At 33.2% G+C, this 21,348-nt stretch overlaps 1 protein-coding gene across 1 annotated transcript in view; it reads right to left on the bottom strand.

Moving 5' to 3' along the window:
• The window catches only part of LOC129226904 (progestin and adipoQ receptor family member 4-like), a 36,380-nt gene extending 15,804 nt beyond the window's left edge, over positions 1–20,576 (bottom strand). Inside the window, exons 1-3 of the mRNA XM_054861534.1 lie at positions 20,306–20,576; positions 15,586–15,804; positions 7,200–7,417 (exon numbers count right to left, since the gene is read on the bottom strand). Of these exons, the coding sequence (XP_054717509.1) occupies positions 7,200–7,417; positions 15,586–15,804; positions 20,306–20,576 (708 nt within the window). The remainder of the gene's footprint in view (positions 1–7,199; positions 7,418–15,585; positions 15,805–20,305) is intronic.
• Between the last annotated feature and the right edge of the window lie 772 nt (positions 20,577–21,348).

The raw sequence follows: 21,348 nt of genomic DNA on the forward strand, positions 1-21,348 counted from the left end.
TTAGTCACTTTTTTAGTCGCCAATTGCAACCATGCACCTAATAGATAAACTAATAAATATAGTAGCAGGTAAAAAATCATAACCAAGAATTGGTACCATATCCCAACATCATCCATCCGACTTGCTGTGAAAAAGACAGGAAGATCAAGCTGATTTTTTTATAACCCTAGCCTAATATGCAAATTTGGTAAAAAAAATCTCATATTTTTCTGCTTGCCTGATGATGTGCAGGAAAACCAGGGTTGGCAAAAACCCGTTTTTTTTTTTTAAATCCCATGGACCCAGGGTTTTTTTAAATAAAACCCGAAAAAAACCCAACTAAAGTTGGGTTTTTTTAAAAGAAATGTGGGTTTTTTTGTCTTTTTTAGGGAAAATGTGAGGTACTTGTAGCATATTGTAGCATAAGTATATGGACAAAGTGTAAAAATTATCTTTGGGTAAAAAGCTCGAAAACTAGTTAAAATTCAGAGTTTTCTGAAGAAAAGTATAAAAGACGAAAAAATCCCAAGAATGTTAAAGTTTCAGATTTTTTTAATTTTCATTATTACCAACAGTTAAGGCAAAGTTACTTCTCGAGTGATAAAATCTATTGTTCGTTTTTAATTACTACATTTTTTTTTTCTTTTTGCATTTTACTTTATAGTATTTCATTTTGTTATGCAACTGTAGAACCTCAAGTCGTTTAAATCCCTTTTTACTGAATTCCAGCTTAATCAAGTCATTTCTTTGAATTTTATGTTGCCTGTTTTTCTATTTCTGTGTACAGGGTAAGAAATATTAAACTTTTTTGTAAAATAATGAAAATACTGTACCTGTTCTATTTTCTGTAGACCGTTTGAAAAATCTGTTTATTTCTAAAAAAATTACCTTGTGTTTATTCGAGATTTGTGACGTGTTGGTTAACAGAAAATAATTTACATGAAAGCCTTTTAACTAGATTAGTTTCCTCTATACAATCTACAAATATTGAGAAAATCAGATGTGACAGGACTTGATCAAGATAAGTTGAGTTATTTATTGACCAGTTAAAGAAAAAAGTTAAATACATTTATTTAAAATCTTTGAAGTATATTTTTAATGCCGTTAAGAGTTAAGAAATACTATTAAAGCTCAAAATTCATTTTTTGTGTTCATTTTCTGTGGTGAAGAACAAATAAAAAAGAAGTTTAAATTGTAAAAGTATTTAAATTAATTAATTTTTTAAAAAACTTCTCACAAAATTTTAAAAAACCCAAAAGTGGGCTAAATAATGGGTTTTTTTAAATGGGTTTTTTCAAAAAAACCCATTGGGTCCAACCCAATTGGGTCCGATTCGGCCAACCCTGAGGAAAACAGTAGGACTGATTTTTGAACAAGAATATACTGAGCAGCATGCAAGTGGGATAAAATCAATTCTTTTAGAGAATGAAAGTGCAATATGCTTTAATCTGATTTTGTTTTGTGCAACACAAAAGTAGAACATTCTCCAGTTATGATTTGGGAAATTTATTTCAGAGTGGCTACATTAACATTTTCACATATGCCTGTGTGTTTACGTGCTATAGGAAAAAAAATCTACAAAAACAGATAATTTGAAGCCGTTTTAGTGTTTTCAGATACAAACATCAACAACTCCAAACAACTGTCTTGGATTTGAACTTCAATATGCATTACAATTATAGCACGATTCATTAAAACATTTTAAAACAGTCCTCTGAATGTTTCTGAACACAAATTTGTTCTTTTTGCACGCACTTTTTATGAACGCAAAAAACAAAAATTTGTTTTTGATAATTTCACAAAGCACAAAGAATAATTAAATAGGCAAATTGAGAATTTGTATAAGAAGCATACATGCAAATCCAACATATAAGTACAGTAGAACCTTGAGTATCCTAACCTCAATTAATCAAAACTCTACATTAACCGAAGTCTGTTGCTTCATGACTTTTTTTTTCACTTTCTACTATCATCCAAAAATTTCCAAGGTTCATACTCTTCCAAACAAAATGAATTTCAGGAGTTTTCAGGAGTCAAAAGCAAAATTTTTAGGAGTAATAACACGAGCGGATTTTAGTATATTTAGTAGAGACGTACCAAGTACTCGGCAACTACTCGGTACTCAGCCAACTTGCCGAGTACTCGGTACTCGGCCAAATTCTGTTCAGATACTCTGCCAATACCGAGTAGTTGCAAAAAATTGAATATTGTCCAAGACAGATACTAAAATGTCTAAAAAAAGAGCAAGCATTATATTCTGCAATCACTTACAATTAAAATTTATAAGTCAAATTTAAATTTTGAGAATAATGAAGCTTGTAATGCTTCAATAGAATAAATCTTTAGTTTAATGTCCCTAAAGTAAATAAAACTTATTTATTAAAAATTATACAAAAAAGATAAGTATAGAAAATATGGAGTTTTTATATTCAAAATGGATTTTTGCTACAAACAAAAATTAGTTATAAAAAATATAAAAATACCTTTGCTTAAAAAATAAAAGGAAATAAAACAGTTTTAAAAGCACAGTACAAGGAATTCCTTTTTCAATGCACAAAATGGGAGCTCGTGGATTTAAAGGCATCCGACAAAAGTCGGATTTTTTTGTTGAATGTCTTTACATTCTTTAACTCGCATGTTATGCACTGAAAAAGACGTTCCTTGTAAAGGGGGGGGGGGCAGAAACACGTGTCTGCAGTGTTTTTGCACATTTGTTTTATCTGCTTTTAAAAATTACTTATGTTTGGCGGACTAGAACTATGATTGGTATACAGTGAAATCCCCTCTTATGCAGACAATTTTTAATTCCCCAATTCCAATGCAAATAACATTATTAAACCCCTGTCCTGTGGACAAAAAAAAATTATCCTGTTAGTGTCCGCATTAGAGGGATTTTACTGTAATTTGTTTTAATTCCAACTTGATTAATCATACCTATTTATTTATTTTTAATTTTAAAAATAATTTTTGTGTAAAATTTTTGACACAAACAAAATTGTTTATGTAATGCGTAATTAAATTTCAGCAGGAATTTAGTTTTAAAAACTATTATATGGACAAGGAGGTCTATACTACTATTCCAATAGGTTCAAAATTCATCACATGTGTGTCGGTGGTTCTTCTTAAAACAAAATTAGTACTTGGTAACTCAGGCGAGTATTGAAAGGCCGAGTACTCGGTACTCGGCCAAAGTGCTACTCGGTACGTCTCTAATATTTAGTATATAGTGCTTCGTATATTATGTATTTGCAGTATATTTAGTATTATCAATACTAAATATACTACAAAATATTTATAGCACTACTAATGAGCAATAAAGAAAATGTGTTTAATAGCAGTAACACAAAACCTAGGACATGCTCTTGGTTTGTTCTCTAGTGAGTTACCTGTACGATCAGTAAAAGTAATGGGCATGTTTGAATGGAGTAACTGGTCAGTCGGTCGAACACATTCCATGTCTTTGCGAAAAGCACTGGGTGCTCTGTATTATACAAGATTTTTGATTGATTCTAGCAGCAGCAGCCTTCAATATGGCCGTCTAACAACATGGAATTAAAATTAGCGATTGATAAAGTTGTATTTTGAGATTGATGAAGCACTTTTACTAGTAAAAATTATTTCAGGAAGAGAGGGGGAAAATCAGAAGGTTAAAACAAAAATTCAGGAGTTTTAAGGGCCCTTAGAAGAAAAAATTAAATTTCAGGAGTTTTCAGGAGAAGTACGAACCCTGAATTTCTCTTAACAAACAAGTATTCCTGAAAACCCCAACCTCCCTGCCCAAACACATTCTTTTTGTATGAAAACAGTCCTTTCCAAACTACGAGCGCAGATAAATATTTTGGAATTCCCTTTTTTAGAATTTTTTCTCGCAAGTTCAATTCTCGATAGGAGTATACTCTTCCCCACTTTCAAATGTCCCTGTTCTAAACAAAAATCCACCCCATTTCAAATTTTGGAAGACCATACTGCCAAGTTCCAGAACAATTGAATGTTATTGCACCCTCTGATTCATAGGCGGTTGGTGCATGGAAAAAGGAAGGGGGGGGGCAGGGGGTTAAAGAAGTGTTTTGAAGGAAGTAGAGGGGTGTGGCCCCTGAAGTCTTTTTTGTTTGTAAAATTGGGCTATATTACTGGCTTTTAGTATTACAGATTAAATAATTTTTTTAAATGTAGAATCAAAAAATAAGGACAGATGGCTGCCTTAGAGTTTCCCCTTCAAAGTTCAATTCTTATGAAATAAGATAAGAGAAGTCCATTTATTTGGAATTTTTAGTTTTTACTTTCCTAATTTCAATCAATCTACCGTATAAAATTCATTGTTTTATCAATCATTAATTTTTCACTCTGAAAAGTGAGGGGGCAAGGAAACTTTACTTTTGGAAGTAAGGGGGTAGTTGCCTCCCCCCTTGGTACGAGGCTCCAATGTTCTGATTGTAAACAAGTGCTAAGAACCACCCCTTTTTTGTCATCTCAAGAACAGAGAAATTTTCATTGCTCCAGAATTTGAAAAGGGGGAGGAGTCCTTTGTGGAAAATTTTACTCCAGAAAGGAAAGAAAAAACCCATTTGCTACTCTCTTTCTACCCTTAGTAGGATGATCTTTTAAGGTATGTTCACGTTTGGCAACTGACCAGAGTTCCAAATTTCAGTGTTCTTCTGTTTGCTTTCTTTTTCTGCTGTTACATTTCTGGTTATAACTTTCTTGAGTGCTATCAGTGAAGTTGGTAGTTTTGACTTGCCAGGGTATCTGTTACAGGGTTCGTACTCAATTTCAGAAATGAAATGAAGGAGTTTTGGAGGAGTTTTGAAGGAGTAAAATGAGATTTTGAAGGAGTACTAATGGAGTGTCATTAAATGTCACACTTTTATTCAATATATTTGACCATCAGTGCCCTTTATCACAAAGTGTCACACTTCACCCCAAACTTCTCCTCTCGTCATGTCATATGTTTTAGAAACATATTGTCACAATAACTGTGTGATGTCACTTTTTGTCACCCTCTCTTTTCCCTTTGTCACAATTTCATGAACCCGTCTCCTCCTCAAAGCATGACATCACTTGTGGATGACCCTTTTTACAAATCATAACTGCAATTAACTAAACAATTGTTTTTTTTAACGCAATCACTTGATGTAGTAGATTTACTTACGTAGTTTAAAATATTTAAATAAAAATTAGACAATTTGACTTTTGCTGCTGAAAGTGTGGACGAGAAAAACAATAATCATAAAACGTGAAAAAATAGCCAAGCACCATTTAAGCATATTCTACTTCACTTATGAAACATCTTAGTCTTCTAATAAAATTTTCACCTTCATCTTTTATGAATTAACTATGATCAATTTGTAAATCGAAAAAAAAAAAAAAAAAGAACGGAATTACTACATTAAAATTGCCTTTGTGACGAAGTTAGTTGTCAATCGAAGTATTTTAAGTTTCTGTTATAGAGGAAGATGATATAGTCTTGCACTAAAAAAGAAGGACTTTTGAAGAAGATAAAACCAAAATGAAGGAGTTTGAAGGGCCCTTCAAAATTTTTTGATAAATGAAGGAGTATTGGAGGAGTTTTGAAGGAGCGTACGAACCCTGTGTTAGAGCTTACACATTGTCTTTCTTAATTTTTTATACATGAATTTTATTTTTTTATCATGGCTTCTATTAAGAGAAAAATAATCGTATTAACCATACAGGAAAAGTATGATACAGTAAAATCCCTCTAATGCAGACACTAACAAGACAATTTTTTTTGTCCGCAATAGAGAGTTGTCCACAGGATAGGGGTTTAATAATGTTATTTGCATTGGAACTGGGGGATTAAAAATTGTCCGCATAAGAGGGAGGGGTGTCCGTTAGGAGAGGTTTTACTGTATTGTTATGCGACTAGAATCAAGAGAAGGGGTGACAAAACATGAAAAGGAGTTTCATGCTGGCATGTCAACTGTCACCGAGATGAAAAGGGACTCAAGGAAAAAAAATAAGCACACTCACAGCATTCTCATCATACTTAACAAATTTTTCAGATCATTTTTGTAGCATTTTTACCCTTTTAGTGATATATAGCAAAAAAGCATTACATATTTTATTTCTTCAGATATTTCACTTATTTTCAAATCAATATAACTTTTTGTACAATTGATAAATTACATAAATGTGCACAATTTTTTTTTTTTTTTAAATAGTCTGAAATATCAATTTACGAACAAATATTTATCTGACACTATTGGATTAGTGTTGCTTGATGCATATATGTCAATGCCATCTAGTGCCAAGAAACCGCTGAGACTTTTTAAATGACCCCATATTATATATATACACACACACACACACAGTGTGTTCCGTTTTAACCTGCAATATCTTTATTTTTGCAACAGTTAGTCCAAGACGCATACTTCCAATTGCAAAAATGTTCTAAATCAGATGCGGAGTTAAGATATTGAAAGTTTGAAGCAAAAATAAAAATGAGTAAAAAAATACAAAATTTAACTTTTTATACGGGCCCCAGGTCCTCTAACTTATATTTAGAGAAATAATCTTCATTTAAAACTATTACCGACACAAAAAACTTGACATTCGTGCGACCAAAACTCAAAGAGATATTCCAGTTCAAAAATTTAAGGGATCATACAGGAGATGAGATTGGAACTTATCGCCCTTTTGGAAGCATGACAGGTTGTCGAAGTAAAAAAACAAAGTATTTATATATTTCATTGCTATTCAAAAATAAATGCAAATGTTATGCCCTGATACGCAAAAACACACTGTGAAACCTGGAACAATTTGAAAAACCACACTTTATGCACATATATAATTTTAAACACTTGTTAACTACTATATTTCGCCTAAAAGCTGTTACTGACGGCGAGTGTAAAGTGGTGTAAGTCACTAAACACTGTGTTTCATATCTCGGTGAATATTGATCGTACTAATTTTAAACTTTTTGGGTTGAAATTATTTCTCAATGGAGATTATTTCCCTAAATATAAGTTAGGGCACCTGGGGCCCGTATAAAAGGTTAAATTTTGTGTTTTTCGACTCATTTTTATTTTTATTTCAAACTTTCAATATCTTAACTCTGCATCTGATTTTGAACATTTTTGCAGTTGGAATTATACATCTAGGACTAACTGTTGCAAACATAGAGGTCTTGCAGGCTAAAACGGAACACCCTGCATATTTGCAAATAGATCTACATAGTGTAACAAACTACTTAAAAACATTACCTCAGGATGTCCACCACCATAAGATGTATATCTAACACACAAGATACACAAGCGCATGATGAACATTGCAGCAAAACTAATTCTCCGTTCCCACGGTCCAACTGCAAATACTGCAGCATGTAAAGCTTTTAAAGCAAATGTTGAATATATAAGTAACAAAGTATATCTTATAGGCCAAGGCAAACAGATGGTACCAACAAAGACAGATGTAAATCCACCTAAAAATATTGAAAATGGTATAAGTTACAGTAAATATTTAAATTATAAGATAGAAAGTAAGGAGCCTTATTATAATACACAGAATAATGCTTCCACAATTTAAAAAAAAAAAGCGGAAACAAACAATGAAGTTCATAGGACTTTTCTCCGACAGAGAACAAAAAATAAACATATTTACTCTTCATAAATAAATCTCATTAAAAGGAAAATTTATTGTACATAGTTATTTTACTTAAATTATTCCATAATACATATTAATTACACAATTTTTCCCATGTTTTTATAAAAACAAAGTGTCTTTATAGGTACAGTAGAACCTCGTTTTACGCGGGTTTATTTTACGTGGTTTTGATTATATACGGTTTAAGATTTGACACCCATATTTTATTTTACGCGATAAGTTTCGGTTTTACGGGGATGGGCAATGTCTCCTCTTTCAAAATCCAAACACCTAAAGATTGAAAATTACGCTTAATCAACTACATTTTGGCGTGCTAATAATCGAGCTTGGGCCACTGGAGACATTTTATGCGATTGGTTCCAGAGTTCTTTCTAGAAGTAAAGTTATTAAACTCACACAATTCAGAACTCACTGTAAGAAGAGCTTTTAGGAGTGACAAAAGAGGCCAAAACCAATGAAGATATCGATGTTGGTGATGCACAACCAAAAAAGTTCACATTGAAAATTGTGTGTCATTCCTAGACAATAGAAATGATCTTTCTGATTTGTTAGTAAAGAAAGATTCTATCATGGAAATGATGCAAGTGATCATGGGTGCGTTAATGCTCTGCAAAGAATTAAAGAGAAAAATTCTTAATGACTGCCAAAAGATTACCACAGCCAGCTCCTCTTTATAAACAGGACATGAAATTAATTTATGCTTTCTTTATGCATGTTGTGCATAAAAGTCGATATAAGTACACATTACACTTATTACACAATTAGTCATCACTAGAATGAAGTATTTTGTTATCTACGGAACCAAACCCTTATTTTAACACTAGTATTAGGTCTCAATTTACGCGGCATTTCCGTAAAACGAGGCTCTAAAGGATACTTAAAAGGCTTCCTAATACATCCTTAAAATCTCCGCATTATTTAAAAAGGCTGCATTTATGCTAAATAAATTCATTTTTCAAATACTGAACCTTAAAAAGGGGAACTATACAGATTTCTTCTCTGGGGTCAAAATAACCCCGCCTTATTTCTAGGTATACAAAGATCACCATAATTCTAATATTAAATTGAAACATGAAAATACAAAGGTACTGTAATGACTCCTACTAGCGAAACATAGTAGACATTAGGAATCCTAAAGCAGAAATCCGCAGTAAAACAAAAAACAATATTCATAAGGAAAATAAAAAAAGGAAACAAAAAAATTTAGTTGATATTTTTTTAAAAACAAAAATGTTACAGAATTTTGCAAACAAAATGTATGTAATTCATGATTCCTTTTGGTTAGGGACAGTAGTGTTCCCGCTAGGCCGTTTTTGAAGGACGCAGCACCCTGCCCTTTTTCATATCTGCAGAATGCGCCCTGCCCTTCATTTAGTGCACAAAATGCGCCCTGCGCTTTTCAAAAATAAGGAATTGCTCCCTGTGTTTTTAAAAAGATATCACAAGCATCTTATCGGATCCCATGATATCCAGCGATTTCATTTGCCCAGCAATCGGTCACAAAAACGTCCAAGTATTGTCATTGTCCCCAGAATTTCATCCTGAAAACGGCCCCATAAATAAAAGGAGAAGCAAACACCTAGGCAAAGAGAGTAAATGAGATTCTAAAAATTCAGACAGACTTATCAGTTGGGTACAAAAGCAAGTTCTTCCTTTTTTCCAGGGAGGCTTCAAAGGGTGTGGGAAGGGGTCCAGTCATCTGTGAAGGGGGGAGGGAGATATTGTTTCATTCAAGCTCCATCTTCGACCTTCTGAGAATCAACAATGAGAGTAAACATTTCATAGTATTTTCTGCTGCAGGATCAGGGGATGTCCGTTCCAGGAAAAGTAGAAAGGGTAGTTGGAAAAAGTCTGAGTGAGAATGCAAACAACATGTGCCTTCTGCTAAAAGGAAATTTCAAGAGTTGGAAGAAAAAGACTATAGATGCCAGCAGATAAAGTATAAAGTTAGTGATGTTTCAGGCATTTTTTCTTCTGCAAAATAGAACAGAAGAAGGGTTGGTATGCTCTTCATAAAACTTGAACAGGGCTTAGGAAAAAAGTTCATTTTTAAGTAATTGAAAGAGATATGAAAGCTTATCTAGTGCTTGAATTCCTTAGGCATTCGTTGAATTGTGCTTTCTTTTAAAACATTTCATCAATGCAATTTTCAATTTTCTTAACATGTATCAATATGCTTAACATGTGCATCGCACAAAATCGTCCACCGCGCTTGAGATGTTAATCCTTTTGCATCTTGTAAATATTTTAATATTTTTGACAGTCGGAAATTATTTTGACAAATGCTGACTTATATTAGCGTATTTTATGTTTTATTTTTAAAAAGTACTTTATTTTTGAAACCATGCCAACACTGAACTCACATTTTGCGGAAACTCGCTTCTCATCTTTCAGATTTCAATCCTTTTCCATCTGGTAAATATTGTAATATATTTGACAATCGGAAGTTTTTTTGACATATGCAACCCAAAATTAGCTCTTTTTATATTTTATTTCAATAAATCATAACACTATTTTTGGGATGTTGTATGAAAAATTACTTCCAGTGTTTGAGATTTCAATCCGTTGCATCTTGTAAGTATTTCAGTTTTTTTAACAATTGGAATGTATATTTTAACATGTGTAACTTTAATTAGCATATTTGTTTTAATTTTAAATACTAAAAAAATAATTGTTTCTGCTTTTAGTCTTGCCTATTAATTATTGCAAATAGGATTTTAATCATTATTTCCTCATTGCTTATCACTGATTTTTTGCAAAAAAAATACTAAATTTAAACAAATGAGCTCACGGTATTTTAATTTAATGTTTAGCTTGAAATGCAATATTTTTTAAAAAGTTTAATTTACATTCATCATGATCTTGATGTCTACTAAAATATTTCATGGTATAATGCAGATTACTAGGAAGTATTTTTATCTAGGAAGGTGGGATTCGTAATTAAATACTGTTCTTCTTACATTGTGATTATAAGGAGTTTGAAATGTCTAGAGTTTTTACTCTTACGCAATAACTAGTCAAATTTATAGCCCAAAATAATGTTGAAAAACACCTAAAAGCCAAATTTCAGCATTAGCTAAATGCTCCTCAGGGAGTGGGGAAAATGTGTTTAGTCAAGCGAACCCTTTTTTAAAGACAAGTGACTCTAGATAATATCACTATATTTAATTCTGAAGTCAGTGGTGGCTATCGAAGAGGGGGGGGGGGGGCGCTAAGTACTTTTTCAGTGGGTGCGTCATTGCCCTTTGGTGGGGGGGGGGGGGGGTGCACCGCATTGAATAGTGCCCTTTTTATTATAACAGGGCCCCTTTTATAAACCAGCACCCTGCCCTTTTTTCCTCTAGAGTGAACACTAAGGGACAGCATTGTCGAAAATAAAAAGCAAAACATGTGGGTACACTTTTTCCATTCAAAAAAGTCACCTCTTTCTCCAAGTGGCCAAAATTTGTAGCATTTGCATATATTTTTAGTGAAAACATTTGCATTAGATTGATATTAGTAGCAAAAAGTCCCATTTTAGTCTCCAATGAGAATGCTACAAAAGGGTGTAATTTTTTTCAAGAACAACCAACACAAATTTAAAAGAAATAACAAAATAAGTTAATTTTAAGTTACAATATATCTTAGAAGTAAACATTAAAATCAGAGCATAACAACAGTCTCAAAATAATAACAATAGTGATTTCCATAATAATTATACAGTGAAACCTCCCTTAACGGACACTCCCGAATAACGGACACCTCTAATTAACGGACATTTTTGCAAGTCCCAGTCCCTCAATATAGGCCATTCCAAGTAATTCACTCTGAATAATGGACACTCCGAATAACAGACAGTTATTTCACAAAAAATTTCCCTTGCGATCATAGCACTTCCGTTTTTTTTTCTTTTCACAGAATATATTGGTAACTGCTTGCCTTACAAAGCTTTTCATCCTCCACAACTGATATCCCCCCCCCCCCCGTCATTTCCTTATCACTGTTTCTTGGAATTAAAAGGGTGGTAATGGGCAGAGGCAGCGATTGGGGCTTAAAAGTTGAGGTCAGGAAAAAAAACTAAAAGGCGCGGGCAGCAAAAAATGAAAAAGAAAATAAAAGTCCATTTTGTAACGGCTAGTTTTGAGAGTATTGAAGCAGATAAGTGAAAACTGATGTCAGTCTAACAATTAACGTACGTTTTTCTTAAGATTTTAATGAATTTTGTGCACAATAACTATTCAAAAGTTAAGATAAAAAAGAGGAAACTGGGCGTTTTTTCTAACTGGGGCTCTCAGGAGATGCAATTGAGCAGACCGGCGCCGGTAGTAGTCGGCTTTATGGCGTCGTCGTTTCGTTGGGTTGTTTAATTTTTAGACATGAAAAAGATTTGCTCATATTCAAGGTCATATTGCCAACTGTCAATCATGCAATAGTGACACTCGAGATAAAATAAATAAATTAACCATAAAAAGTGTATGTGGGGGGAGGGGGGGTTGCTCCGCCGAATCGCCGCCGTTGGTAATGCAAAAAAGAGATGTCAAACTGTTTTAACTCATTACTTTAATTGATTAAATGCTTTTTAAGACAAGTGTGTGCTGTCAGTATACCTTTATTAAGAAAAAAACAGATTAATTATACTTGACGTAAAATGTAGTAAACCTTTCGCATTTGTTTCGATTGTGCTCTACAAAGGGAACAACAGCCCATTTTGAAAAAGGTAAATTAAATAGTTCCTCCTAATAGCGGACACCTCCCAATAACGGACAAAACTTCTAGTCCCTTGACTGTCTGCTATTCGAAGGTTTCACTGTAATAATGGAAAAAGAAAAACAAAGCATGATGTTTCACAACAGCATAATTTTCCAACATGAAAAAAAAACCATAAAGAATCAAATCTTCAAAATTCTGGGTTCACTTTTTTAAAGGAGATACAGTAAACTTCCAATTATGCATGGAATAGGGTGGGACGGTAACTGTGGATAACACACACCACACACACACAAAAACAATACTACTGTGTATCCAATAGCTTAAAAATTCAATTTACACTTACATATGTTTAAACTATAGCTAAGAACGATAACTGTATGTAAAAGCTTAAAAAAGGATTCATCATTATTATTGCAAACAAATTACACACACACACACACACGCAAAGTGAATATACTGCAAAGAAAATTTACTCCAATGTATCAAGCTAAGTTACACCAAAAACATACAGGGGAGAACAATTTTTTCAAATGAAACTGGTTTGGTCCCTTGTTTAACAGTTTAGATCTAAAAAACCCAATAACAGGGGTCTGTCCAGGATTTTTCACAGGGTCCGTTTTTTGTGAAAAATCAAATAATTTTGTGAAAAATGAATTAATTTTGTGAAAAATCAAAAAATTTCGCAAAAAAAAAAAAAATTTTTTTTTTTTTTTTTTGTTAAAACGAAATTTTAGAATTTAGAGATGGCACAAACTGCATCAATTAAACTTAAAGTTGAGTGTTTTCTTCTTCTATGACGAGAAAATCATTCTGGATTTTTCTTTCTGATATTTGGCGGGGGGGGGGGGGGGCATCGCTCTTTCAAGTATCAATATTTATCTACCATTCTGCATTATGTTAAATTATACTAGATATATTTCTGTACAGTATTTAAAATAATTGTAACAAAAATATAAATAAATAAAACAAAATTCAGAATAGGGTTCAGCATTCAACTTTTTGACCCAAGACACTCTTAAAAAGCACGAAATTTCGTTTCTAACTTTTAAATTCCGTGATTTTAACAAAAAAAAAAAAAGATATTTCAATTGTTTACCTCTTAACAAAGCGTAATAATCATCAAAAATTCGAAAAATCGGATTCCCATAGCGGATGCAAAGAGATCGCAATTCTCAAAGTGAAGGCATCAAAAGTATAAAAACGGCTTGTAAAAGAAATATTTTTGATAAAATTATTTTAAAATTGCATTTTAGAGTCCTATGATAACATATCATTAATATCTGTGAACACAGTTGACCCCCCAAAAAAATAATAATAAAATAAAATAAACCATCTATTCAGCATTTTAATTTTTGACTCATAACAGAAAATGGAATTTTGCTTTAAAAACTTGAAATGAGAGTTCTAACAGAAATAAAAAAGAGACTTTTCATTTATTTGAATCCTAATAAAGCGAAGTTAGCTTGAAAAAAGAACAAAATATGATTCTCATATCGGATGTTAAAAGATTGCATTTTTCAAAATGTAGACATCTAAAGAAAAAAAACGGTAATTAAAAGAGTTTACTTAAAGTTAATCATCCTTGTTAGCATCGAAAAATCAAAACCCATATAATTTTCTCCCAAAATAACAATTGAACATTGCACCACACTGTAAAAACGCAAATATTGACAAGCCCACAAAATGATGAGAATATTTTCTAATCTCATTATAAAGGTTCAACGCCAGACGCTAAGTGGTGATAGTTTTGAAGTTGGTAACCCTATCTGAAGCGATCATATTTTTTCCTCACCCTTACTATCCCTTTGCAGTTCTAAGTTCATTTTGCAGATATATATTATTATTGTTTATTAAATCATAAGCGGAGGAAAAGTGCTTACCAATGCCTTTTCAGAAAAGTTTACAACAACACCGCTGTTAATTAGCTGTGATAAAACAAACAACCACTATATTTATTTGGCAGTAGCAATTATTTATCGCTTGCAGTAGCATCGGAACATCGCAAGAGTGCCGATTTTTTTTTTTTTTTTTTTCAAAATTAGCCAATTTTGTATAAGCTGATCCCTCTATTTTGACTTAAAAAAAGGTTCCAGAAATTATCGGTTTATACACAGAAATATGCGTTATTTTGCTTTCAGATTTGCTCTTTAAATAAACAATTTGTGACAGATCCGATCTTGTTTATCAGAATTTTGTGAAGGGTCCGTTTTGTAAGATCGGGATTTTGTGAAAGGTCCGTTTTGTTTGATCGGGATTTTGTGAAAGGTCCGTTTTGGTTGATCGGATTTTTGTGAAGGGTCCGTTAACGGACCCAAATATCCTCTGGCCAGACCCCTGAATAAGTTGTGTACATCTAAAGCAATAACTAGTGTAGTAGTTAAATCAGGCTTCAACTAGTCTGGTTTCCCAGACCTTAGAAAGTTTAATATCATTGGAAGAAGAAATTAAGAAAGAAACAAATAAATGTCCAAACTGTGTTTAAGCACTTTTTAAGTTGAAATGAGGGGATTTAGCAACATTCAGTTAATTACTGCCCAAAAAAAGTTTGTTCCTTTTTGAAAGTGTGAAAGATTGTGGGCAATTAGGAGTTTACTGTTTGTAAAAATCTCCAAATATTATTTTAATTACTAAAATATACTTAGAAGCTAAAAACATAAAATCAAGTCAAAGATAATACAAGTGTGCAAATTCTAACAAGATCATAATATTAAAAAGTCAACCGTACAAAGATTAAATGAATGAATTACCAACTTTTTAATGCAAAAAAATTGCAAATTACTGCAGACATGTGTTTTAAGGTTATTTGCATTGAAAAAAGAGTATCCCCGAAACACGTGTCTACAGTATTTTGCAATTATTGCGCATTAAAACGTTGGTAATTTAATTTAATTTTCAAGCACAAAGGTATTTATGTGTTACATAGAACATCACCATTTCAGAGTTGCTAGAAGTTATGCTCAATTTTTATGCATCATGATTTTGTTTTACAATAAGGTATTTTTCCATTTCAGGTTTGGCGATCTGTTTACTTGGTGACAATAGAAAAGTCTCTAAAAGCAATTGGCGGTATCAACAAGTCATAGCAACCCTAGAATTTATAAATTAAAGTTGTCGAGTGTTGCCAACTACAAATGTTTAGTCCACAACAGAGATAAACAAATTAAAATCATTAAAAAGAAGAAAAAAAATCATCAATTAAACAAGGAACCATTAATGGAAAAGTAATTAATAAAAATAATAAATTTCACTTTAAAACAATAAAAGATATTTTTTCTAGAATCTTTCAAAAAACCTTACCACAGCTTTGAGTAACCCAAACACCTGCAACGTCCCATTGCAAAAGACGTTCATAAGTAGGGAACCCAGAATGATGATTCATGAACAAATGATAAATAGAACTACCAAGCCAGGGACAGACGGTTGCTGCAGCATGAAAATAAGGTAATATTGGCAGTGGCATTTCATTCCAAGGCAACAAACCTGGCAGGCTCCAAATGGCATAAAGAAGAGGTAAACCTTAAAATTAAAAAGTAATATAAGAAATTCAATTTTGAATGAGTGGTAAATTTAAATAAAAAAGCCATGAATTCCCCACAGTAATCTAATTAAAGCAAAGTCTTATGAATTCAAATATTTTTTTTAAAAAATTAATCATAACCTAATTGTCAATCAGAAATGTTTTCCAGAAGATTTGCCGTTAAAAATCAATCACTTAACAAAATTTAATGATATTCAGGGCCGATCCTAGCAGGTGTGCAGAGTGTGCGCCGCACAAGGGCGGCCGCAGGTCGCATCATATAGTTCTTATAATCAAGCAAAATTCCTCAAGAATTTCTCACAAGATAACTTATAATAAGTGGAATAAATATGCTGATTTTTAAATGTTCAATTGTCAAAGTATGTGTCGATTTCCCGACAGCATAGCATAGTTTAAGAAAAGTAGAATGTTAGGGAACATTGTGTTGGTTCATTGTCCATTGATATCTACTCTTAACAACATGCTTCATTTGGTTGCAAAGTTTGTGACAGAATGGGTAATCAGGCATGGATAAAGGGGAGGGGAAAGGTCCCCTTCTGAAACATGAAATGGTGTTGTCTAAAAGGAGCACCGAGGGCGGCCACTAATGTTTACCCCCAAGCTTTTATAGACCTAAACAATGAAGACATATATTCAGTAAATTACCGCCCAATTAGCCAGGGCTAAAGTAGAAATACATGAAATACAACCTTCAATCTACGAGTTGAACCGAATCATTGCTTCGGTCACTCGTCTGATCTGTGTTAATTCTATATTAGCTAGCAGTTTGTTTGGCACTCTTGGCTTCCTTAAGAGGTTCCCCATCTCCGGCTCAGTCACTTTCCTATGCCAGGCTGATGAGTGCTAATAAGCACGAAACTGTAGTCCTCGGCTGGAAATGACTGAGCTGGCGGTGTATTTCATGAATGAAGACATATTTTATTTATTAAAAAAAAAAAAAACTACTGATTAGATTCTCACGCTAGCATTTCAAACAACAAACTCTGTGTTTAACAATCGTGGAGGCGTGGAGAGAAAGTGAAAAATTACGACTCCCTCTTGAGAGTAACATATATGAATGACGAACTAAAATGTTGTACTTTTCTCCCTTTACGACAATTTTTTCTGATTAAAATCTTGAATGATCTGCCCGGTTTCAGATCAGGTAGGAGAACAGGGCCCTTGCCCCGGGAAGCGAATTTAAATGTGGCTCCATAACGAAGATCCAAAAGGATGCCATGTCCTCCTTGACGAAACTAAAGAAGGCTTAAAATTGCGTTTCTAGGACTTTACTTTCGTAAAATTTCGCTGGTTGAACCTTTGATCTTAAGGACCCAAATAAGTCTCTGAGTCACCTCTTCCACCTTAACTTAATCAAACATAGCCTAAAAATGTTGACTTCAAAATCCAAAACGTGTTTTTGGATTGCTCTTGCTATCATCAAACATCATATAAAATTGCTTTGGCATTTTTCGAAATTTTTGCAGTGGAGGACCCCGAAATCCATTTGCAAACATTACTACCAAAGATAGTCTCAATTAGCGTCTTTAGAGAAGCCCCTAATTCCACCCCCTCTCACTTAACGTATTGAAAAACAAACTAAAATTGCGTTTTTCAAACATCAGTTTCAAGAACTTTTGGGGAAAGACCCCGGATCCCCCTTTTCTCCAACGCAATCACTATACCTGAAAATTTCGTTTTTGGACGGTTCCGTGGAGCCACAGCTTCCTGCCTAAACTAGCCTGAAATTGACTATTGTTTCAAAAACGCAGTTCGTGAGGGCACACTGAACCTCGCCCGCTCTTAGTCCCATCGTTATCAAACAATGCTTAAAGTACCATTTTGGGACTTACATTTCTAAAGAATTCCGGAGGAGAACTGCCAGGCTTATGCAACTTTTTACGGAGCTAAGGAATATCCATCAATCGTCAAGGTGAGGTGGACAAAAGTCTATAGTTATATTTTTCAGACATTAATGTTGAAAAATATCCGAAAGATCCGTTGTAGAAGCTTCTTAGTTTTGTTAACGTCACCAAAGGTGATATAAAATTGCGATTTTAGAAATATCCGCTGAAGAACTCCAAAATCCTTCCTTCCCAAAAATAGCCTATAATGGATTTTAGTTCCGAAAAATATTTTGGTTCGAAATATTTTCACGTTTCCCCTGTTGTTTTCTAATCTAGCCAAAAACAGGTCTTTAAAAAAATAGTGCCGAGAAATTATTGGAGGATAGCCGCCAGATCCCTTACCGTCACCAAAGACGGCCTAAATTTTGGTTTTAAACTTATATTTCGAAATCTTTCGATGGGAGACGATTGAATCTCCCTCCCTCTTGCAACGTCAACAAAGGTAACCCAAAATTGTGGGTTTAAAATTTCTGTTTCGGAGATTTTTCGGGAAGAACACCGATCCTTCCTAAGCTACGGTCTTTAAAAATAGCTTCAATTTGATTTCAATTTTGAAAGAATTTTAGGAAAGAACTGCAACATTACTTTCACCTAAAGTCTCGAAAAAGTTCCTAAAATTGCGATATTTGACGTCAATTTCGAAAATTTATCCACGCACCTTGAATATACTTGACATTTTTGTCCTTGCAACCAAACACAACTAAAGATTAACTAAAAATATTTTTCATACGCCAATTTCGATAATTTTCTTGGAGCAATCCTCCTTCCCTGAATCCCTGACACCTCCCCCCAACGCTTCCCCTTCCTCTGTCCCTTCTCTGATGTCACCGAAAAAAGACTATAAAATGCGTCTTTACGACTAGTAAATTTTGGTATCTTTTACAGTCGAACCTCCATGTATCTAACTTCCACATACCAAAATTTTCTATGTATCGAAATCCCAGCACATTTCCATGTTCATTACATAGAAAATTTGTTTACTATGTATCGAAAACATCTCTATATATCAAAATTTCTCTCGAGACATTCGTAGATTTTTTTTTCACATTAGACTGTTTGTCTCATGAAAAATGAAAGTAGTAGTATGTTCACTAAAGGTTGCTATGAAACTCATAAGGAATCTGGGGTTGAGGGGTGTGAAGATAGGTCGTTGTTCCGTTCTGGAGTTCTTAAATTCCGTCAAGTTCATTTAAAATCTGAGTTGTAACCAGTAACACTGAAAAATCAGTTTCAAGTTATCCCTTTTGTCTGTTGATTATCATTTTGAGTCTTTTCAGCTTCAGTAAAAATCATTCAGGTTAAGTAGATTGTTTTTTTTTACTTTTCTCTCGATTACGTTGTCAAAACGAGAATACCCTAATGTTGCGGATCAAGTTGAATTGCAGAAGAATGAAGATGTATGAAGGGGCAAAAATGTAATTTATGTTAATTTTTTAATTCTTAACTTTCATTTACTCTGATGCTCGTATAAATTATAAATTGGGTTTCATATACGAAAATTAGCTTTAATTTTAATGTTTTAAGAGATTTTTGCTATCAAAAACAAATTGTTTCAATGTATCGAAATTTCTATATATCGAATTTTTTTCCGATAATTTGCTACTTTGATATATGGAGGTTCGACTGTACTTTCTTCAAATATATAAATTGTACCTAAGGAGTTTCTTACTATAAAAAATTTCTTCCTTTTTATAAGATCCTTCTTCTGTTACCCCCCCCCCTCCCCCCTATTTTTAAATTCGAACTTGGCATAGAAATTTAAGAAAGATTCATATAGATGTTAAAGATTAGTCAAACTATGCAAATTACTCTTGAGGGGCAGCACATTAAGTCTTTGCACACGGGCGGCCGACACCCTAGGATCGGCCCTGATGTTATTGATCCAAAACGAATACAATTTTACTGAACAGAGAACACAGTGACATTAATAATATGTTTCATTATAAAATGATTGTTCAATTAAAAAATTAATATCCATCTTCACTCACTTTTAAAAAAAGGCAATTTCTAAAAAATCATGACAAAAAAAGTTGGGGGGGGGGGGGGGGGCGAGGACCATAAAAACTATTTTGTCCGATGCATAATCTAAGAAATATAAGCAAAACCAATGCTTGCATTCACCAGTTCGTATATTTGTATAGTGGGAGGAAGAGACCAAAGCCGTGATAGAAATGTCAATGTTAACGTGTTATTGCAATCTCTGCATATAAGGTCTGGTCATAACGGATGATACATGCTAAGATTGCAAAACTCGGTAACAGAGACAGCAAATCAGTAATGTTGACAAGCAGTAAGCAATCCAAAGGCATCAAGCTTCAGGTTGGTTATTGCTTGAAAGAATACAATTGGTAATTTCATCATTGAACTATAACACCAAATGAAACACAGCCTTCTGATTGAATGCCATAATAGTATGAAATTGACAGTTCTTAAAAGCTGTAATTATTAAATAAAATCCTAGTTTTTTATACAAGGATTATAACTAGATTCTTAGGTTTCAAAATAATTTAATTTCAAAACAAATAAATGTTTCACGGTAATGGGTTCAAATTAACGAAGATCGATATTAATTAAACTACACTTTTTGACTTACCATGTGATAGAATATTAATGGTTTCATTATGTAAATAAGTAAGGCTTACAATACAGTCCCAAGTATTCATAATAGGTCTGTAACCAGTATGCACAAACGGGTTAAATTGTAAATGTTTAGGCATAACTTCAAATCGAAGCAGATTTAACGACACATGACTCTTATGATTTGCCGGTTCAATGTCAGTTTTAATTTTATTATCTATTTCTATATCATTAGAACTAATGCCATTTTCAGAACTGCCAAAACGCAAATTAATATGTGAATTCATTTTACAATCAATCAGATGGCATTTTTAAAAACCCTATATTTTTAAAAAGAAAAAAGAATAAAGACAACGGATGCGACAGGCAGCAAATCTTTGAGCGAGGTAGAGAGCGCTAATCTTCGCAGCAAGAAATAGGAGTACTCTTATAGAGCTAAATAGTAATTGGAGTGACATCTGATATTGACTGACGAAAAACGTTGAAACATTTCGTAAAGAAGCACGTTTTATTTCTTAACTACTGGCATTTATTTATTTTGAACGCAATTAGGCATAGACTAATAATAAGAGTAGACCGAGCTTTTTCATTCTTGCTGATGAAGAAAATTGGTTCATAGATGTATCACGTGACTAGTGGAAGGGCTTGGCGAAGACTTTGGCAGCATGGTTGCTAGATGGCAGCTTTATCTATAGTTTGACACTCGACATGTATTTTAAGACAATGTGTTTTCATTAAAAAAAAATTTCCAAGTGCAGAGATTGAACAGTTTTTTTTTTTTTTTTATTCATTATTTTGACACTGGTAATAGTTTTTGGTCGCAGTTTTCAGTAACTTTTATTTCATTCGGAACTACTACGTCAGCGTTGGCGTAAACGTAATGGCGTAAACATTTTGCGTTAACAGAAAAATGTACTAATTGGTATCTTAAATTGAAATTGTAGGTAAAAATCTTACCGTTTGCCGATTCTTTTTGGGCGCTTGAATATTTAATTGCTTAGAGAGTTATTGAAATTGACTAAAGAAAATGCACAATACTTTCTAAACGAAAAACTCACT

This window comes from Uloborus diversus, chromosome 7, assembly GCF_026930045.1.
Source record: "Uloborus diversus isolate 005 chromosome 7, Udiv.v.3.1, whole genome shotgun sequence".
Taxonomy (NCBI): Eukaryota; Metazoa; Arthropoda; class Arachnida; order Araneae; family Uloboridae; genus Uloborus; species Uloborus diversus.